Source organism: Microtus ochrogaster, linkage group LG3, assembly GCF_000317375.1.
Source record: "Microtus ochrogaster isolate Prairie Vole_2 linkage group LG3, MicOch1.0, whole genome shotgun sequence".
Classification (NCBI taxonomy): domain Eukaryota; kingdom Metazoa; phylum Chordata; class Mammalia; order Rodentia; family Cricetidae; genus Microtus; species Microtus ochrogaster.
Window position 1 is genome coordinate 36,653,419 of NC_022029.1, and position 6,539 is coordinate 36,659,957.

Consider the following 6,539-nt stretch of genomic DNA (forward strand, 5'->3'; position numbering starts at 1 on the left):
AAAAAAAAAAAAAAAAAAAAAAAAAGAAAAGAAAAAGAAAAGTGGTGGGATTTTGGACACAGTCAGTGAATAAGAGGGACTTCAGCTGTATTATTTTTTCTCTCCAGCCCCTTCCTTCTCCTTCTCCCTCTCTCTTTCTCCCTTCCCCCTTCATGGAAATGAAGATCTGTTTGCAAACATATTATGAGAATATGCTCAACATTACTAATGTTCAGGCAAATACAAATTTGAAAATTATTAGTTAACATTTCATCTTCACACGTTTGTCTAAAATTTAAAAGTCTGACACTACAAGTATTAATATGAGACAATAAGCATTCTCATTCAGTCAGGTTTGTGAGCTTGGAGTACTTTAAAGACTTGTTAATAGGCACATGAGTTATTAATACACATTAAAGATTTATTAATACGCATATAAGCAATACAAGCAGTCTCCAAGTCAGTACTTCAAGCACATGCTTCATAGAACTCCATCCACATGTGCCTAAGGAACTATGAAGGCATTCACTGAAGCATTATTTACAGGAACAAACAAATGGTGACTTAAACATTCACTAATAAGGCATACCTATATCCTGTTGTGAGATACTTTGATCGCACTCTGACACTCCCTAGACTGCAAGTAAAGTTCACCTTGAATTAGAGGGCAGAGCTAGCTATTAGCTAGCCAGAATTAGCCATAGAGGTTTTGGAGGACCCAGGATATATAGAGAGACACAAGAAGTAGTAGGGAGGGACTTAGAAAGATTCAGGGGTCCTTTTGGATAGAAGAAGGAAAGAGAGGGAAGGTCACTGTTGTCTAGTAGCCACTTCTCTGATCAATCAGATTTCTATCCTGATATCTGACTCTTGAGTTTTATTTAATAATAGAACAATGTAAGTAATCATTTCAAGATCCCATCAATGGAATGCAATACCACATTTAAAAAAGAAACATATTTGCATGGCATCACCATAGAAAAGCCTCAAAAGAGAAAAAAGTATTAAAGCAAAAACAGCTACAAAAACAATACATCACATAATGTCATTTCTGTACATTTTAGGAACGATTTACCATTTGTTTTTCATATGCAGGAACACATACATGTAGGAAAAAACACTGAAACCATCAAAGATTGCATGCAGATTAAGGTAATGGCTGTCTCCTAAAGAAAAGATTTCAATTACAATATTTCATTTTTAATTGATCTGAAAAAATCATTTTCTAACTCTAACAACTTTGAGGGCTACAAAGTCACCATTACAATCAGCGTCTGTGTCTGTTTGCCTGGAAGTCTAGACCTGAATTTCAACACCTACAGAAGGAAGTAACTATAAGAGCAAAAACAACAAGAAACAAACAAATACCCCCCCCACACACACACACAAAGACAAAGTCTGTATTTCAGCTCACATAGTTAAAGGGTTCCCCAGTAGATTCTGCAAACTGGGACCAGTCAACTGCCCAACACTTGCAATCATTTTGTTATTCATAAAATAGCACAATCTGACTGGCATATGCCTGTTTCTTGACTGGTTTTCTCCTGGGGTCTCTGAAATGCTTGTGGTGCTAAAAAGTGCCTGTTGGGAAGAGATCAGGCAAGTTCCATATATATAGAGAGAGAAGGCCTAGGGAAGTGGCTAGCTTACAGATATTTACCTACAAAGATAGGATACATCTTTTAGTATCTCATTCAAAAAATAATTTAATTAAATAATTTTTGGGTTTTCCTTAAAGAATTTTTTCTAAAGTAGTATTAAATAGGAGAGAGTTCTTCCTGGTTGTTTGGTTTAGGGACATTTACTATAGTCTAGTCTGTTAATAGGACTGTATTGTATTTACCCTTTTATGCAATTGCTAGCAAAAACACCCATGATCAAGCCATGTCGCTTTAAGGGAGGTACTGTGTCGCTTTAAGGGAGGTACTCTCTGTCTTAAAGTCTGGATATCTCCATTCCAGTTACGCCATTCACAGTTTCCACAAGTTGTCTTTGAACCCACATTCACTACATACTTATCCCGATATGTGGCGTTATTATCTTCTTTTATCTGTCACAAATGGAACACGGACTGCTCTTTTCTAGAATTTTAGACTTTCCTGAGCAAGCAGGCCTGAATTAATCGAGACAGGGTTTTAAGAATACAGGCCACTTACCACTTTAGCCTGTACTCCTACACCAGGCTTCTGGGTCGCCTCCCAGTCTCTAGCTCTAATGCGTCCTGTCTGTGAAGGGACTGCTCAAACCTCACCCAACATTCCTGATGAAGTATGTCCATGCAGACACGATAACCATTGGTTATCTGTGCCTTTCAATGATGCCCGATATTGTGGTAGATATCTGAAAACTATTAGAGTCCTTAGAGGCTCTTACCCACTCTCATGAAAATTCCCAGGTCTCTCTTCTGATTCACACTTCCCAAAGTACTCAGAGCTTTCTAAACATTCCACTTGCCCATCTTAAAACTAGTCTAGGGCATTTTGTTTCTGTTCAGGAACACCAAGTTCTTAGACCTGACCATTTACTCTGGCATCTTTGGCTTTTCCCTATCTAAAGAACTTCATAGTTATTTTCCCAACGCACAAAAAGATGCTTGGCAATTCTGAACCTGGCACTGATGTCTAAGACTTGAGTACAAGCATTTGTCTTCCGATGCCACCTCCCAGTTCCACATAAGGTGTACAGCTCACTCATTCGGCTAAGACATTCTTACTGGCACCTACTCTGTGAAAGCACAGAGGTAAGGTGTCATGAAGACAAGGTCCCCACCCTCAAGGATGCCAGTTCTATCACATTCAGTACAAATCCTTAAGAAACAAATGACAAAACCCTGGATATTTTGTTCTTCAGAAATACTACCCAAGGCCAAGGTTTTAAGGCACAATCTGACTGGCAGACGCCTCTTATGGTTCCCAACTAAGAGAATACTTGTTCTTAGTGCTAAGATAATGTAGGGATAAAACAGAATCCCTTACATAATATCCTCTGAGCTTTCTAGATCTGCAGTAAAATTCAGTAGCTATTAGTTCCTAGTGGTTCATTTAATTACATGAAATAAAATTATAATTACAATGAGTTAAAAAATGTAAGTTCTTTCCTCGTTCATACCAGTCCGCATTTAAGTGCTAAAAGATCACACATGGTTAGTGGCTGCTGTGTCAGGCAGCACAGATACAGTCAGCTTCTAATATCACAGGAAGGTCTATTGGACCACATTGGTCTACCGAGTTTGTATATAAAAGCCACATAGTGATCGCATTATAAAACAGGTTATCCATCTTGGCAAATGATGATCATCTTCCCCAGCTCTTACATGATGCAACTTACTACTGGTTATTTTTAATAACCACATTAGAAAATAAGTTATCTATTCTGGAAAATAATGACTGTCTTCCTCAACTCTAATAGGATGACATATCTATCTATCTATCTATCTATCTATCTATCTATCTATCTATCTATCTATCTATCTATCTATCTCATCCTTTTTTCAATGTGATCTAAGCTATCTAAAATATCAATAATATTTAACATTTTTAATTAAATTTAATTAAATATAATCTACGGCAAAACAATTGTTGTTTTCCATTTCCGTTCAGAGCAGAGCACACGAGTGAATAGCGACCTACACAAAATACCATGAGAAGTAACCAGTTCGCCACAGGAGGCGTCACGGCCACTTACCCTCCTTCACTTTCTGCTTCCTCTGAGCTATTGTTTGTTGCTGCGCTTGGAGCCGTCGTCGGCCGTTTCTTTCTAGCTCTGTGCTGAGGACTGATCTTATGAACTGTTACTTTCCCTCCGAGTTCATCCTGCAGATATTCCTCCAGCTTCGGAATCGTCTCTTTAAGAAATCTGATTTCCTCCTTAAGTTCTTCCATGTTGGTCAGTAATTCATTCAACTTTTCCAGGATCTGAAGTTGTCTTCTTTGAAAGACCGCTGATGCTCCTTGTTCACTGTGAGTTTCATCTTGCAAAGTTAGTGAATTGAATTTCTTACCCAGGGAAAGAAATTTCGGCAAGTTCATTGTTATTCTTGTTTTGCGGATCTTGTGGTACCATAAGGCCAGCAAGCTGATTCCGGCAGTTCCCACCATGACGCCAAGGATCAGCTCTTTCTTTGTGGAATGAGGCATTTCTTGGCTTTTAATTTCTAAAATTAAAAAGGTAAAAATGCAAATGAATGTTTTTCTATCCAGAATAAATATATTGACACTTGCAGGGTGGCAGTGGTGGCATACACCTTTAATTCCAGCACTAGGGAGGCAGAGGCAGGTGGATATTTGTGAGTTCAAGGCCAGCCTGGTCTACAGAGTGAATTCCAGGACAGCTTCCAATGCTACAGAGAAACTTGAAAAACAAAACAAACAAACAAACAAACAAAAACTAAAAAGGATGCTTTTTCAATCAGTCAAAGATAAGCTTTTGTCATCAAATGTTATCAAAAAGCCCGACAAATCATAAGCTAAACTACGCTGTGAGCAAGTGTGTCTTTAACTCATACCTCAAGAGAGATAATTGCTTAAGGCTATTACTGAAGTATGGTGTGAAATACTGACTTTAATTCTGAATTCATACCTGCTACAATCAATCTGCAACTTACCCTTTAATTGTACTTTAAAGAGCTAGCTAGAGAGAAGTAGAGGTACCATCAACTCGAGAGAAGTAGTTGAGAGTTCAAGTTGTCCTAATTTTCTCTGCTATTCTGTGTGCAATTAATGTGCTGGGTCTCTTGGTCTTAGCTCATTATTAAAGTCTAAGAGGGGCTCTTTCTGAACATCTTGCTCACACTGGGACTTAATATTACAGAGATTAATGGTGTCTTCTTTTAAAGCTCGGGGCTTAGAGATATAAAATACAAATGGCAGCTTTGTTAAGTTCATAATTCACTTCATCTCCATTTCGATCAGCTAGGAAGCCAGTAAGGCACACACACGTTTCATCTCTCTTCTGACCCAGAATTCCTTTGCTTCTTACATTTCTACTCATATCTGAGATCTTAATGCTTTTATTTTAATTTTTCACTTTTTAAAAATAACTTTTGAAAGTCATTTCTTTGACTCTGTTTTTTCCTCATCTTTCACTTTTTTTTTTCATTGAAAGCACAAAATAGAGCCTACCTCATTCAGTATCAACTCAGCTACTCTGATGAAATGGACCAAAATTTCTCTTTAGCAAATCTCATTTCTACTAATATCTTTGTTTATCTAAAGTCAGAAAATGATTTAATGAAAACATTGGTGTATTCCCCTTCCCCTCCGAGATGGTGAAACAGAAATAAGTCGATCAATATTGCCATAGCTTTTGTAACTATGTATACTGAAGCTTTAAAAAATATACTTAGAAGTCCCCAAACTTGATTTCACTTCAGTTTTCTCTATCAGACATATATTTGTGTTAAAGTTTGCTAACAACTTGGGAGAAATAGTCATAAGCTAGCCACGTAAGGAGCAGATCATTAAAGCACTGCTAACTATAAAAACAGAAAGAAATAAATCCTGTAGGAACTCTTGGATTCTAGCTGGAAAGTAACTTTTAGACTATGGGGAAAGGAAAAATAAGATGAAAATCAAACAACTAGGTAGTCACTGAACTGAGTGGATAACTAAAGTATCTAGAATTTATGTGCCAGAGATAGGGGCTAAGGGAAGTCTGTCTAGAGGAGAGACATTTAAACTCCATGGGACTGGCAAAAAATAACCTCAAGGGAAATCACGACTACCAGGACGCTATAGGATGAATGGGTCCCAAAGATTTCACACAAGTGATTCACGTTCAAGTTTCCAGGAAGGCTTCCAGGCTATGTGAGGCTTTCAGCAGAGACCTCAAAAGGACAATGTGTTGGTAGGAAGGCTAAAGGAATCTTAGAGGTAAGGCTGCTTAGGCTCCCTCTGAAATAGATTAAAAATAAGACTCCAAAGTATTATTGATTCACAGTGATTGAACTGGAATGAAGATGAAGGTGTCTAATCCTATAAATAAACAGAAAAAAATGCAGAATTCAACAACGTACAACCAGATTGTCCAACACTTAGCAACAAATTTTCAAACATGCACACAAGCCAGAGTCATTTAAATAAGAACATGTGGAAATGACATCTTTAAAATGCTTGGGTGAGGGACTGCCCTGCCAACTGAATTTTCTATATCCAGTGAAATATCTTTCAACACAAAGGTAAAAGGTTGACGTTGTGGGTTAACAAAAACTGAGACCATTTTTACAAAGCGAAAAGTGCTAGAAGAAATGCTAAGTAAGTTCTTCAAGAAGGCAAACAGAAACAGTTTACACGCACAAAGGACACCGCATACCAACAGTGGCAAATATGGGTAACATAAAAGTCAGTTTTTTTAATTTTACTATTTACTTATAAAATAGTTTCTATTAAAGCCAAAGTGATGACACATCACCATAGGTTTCTAACAGACCTAGAAGGTAAGAGGAAGGATAACAGTCCAAAATATGGGAAGTCCAAAGTCCGGGACAGAAAACCATAAGGGTATAAACCAGTGTGTGTGTGTGTGTGTGTGTGTGTGTGTGTGTGTGTGTGTGTGTGTGTGTG

The 6,539-nt window shown here is 37.6% G+C and overlaps 1 protein-coding gene across 2 annotated transcripts in view; it reads right to left on the reverse strand.

Moving 5' to 3' along the window:
* Rmdn2 (regulator of microtubule dynamics 2) overlaps positions 1 to 6,539 on the reverse strand; it is a 73,877-nt gene that overhangs the window by 62,457 nt on the left and 4,881 nt on the right. For both annotated transcript variants that reach the window (XM_026786031.1, XM_013351360.2), the window contains exon 2: positions 3,664 to 4,132. In XM_026786031.1, the coding sequence (XP_026641832.1) occupies positions 3,664 to 4,115 (452 nt within the window). In that variant the 5' untranslated portion in view covers positions 4,116 to 4,132. The remainder of the gene's footprint in view (positions 1 to 3,663; positions 4,133 to 6,539) is intronic.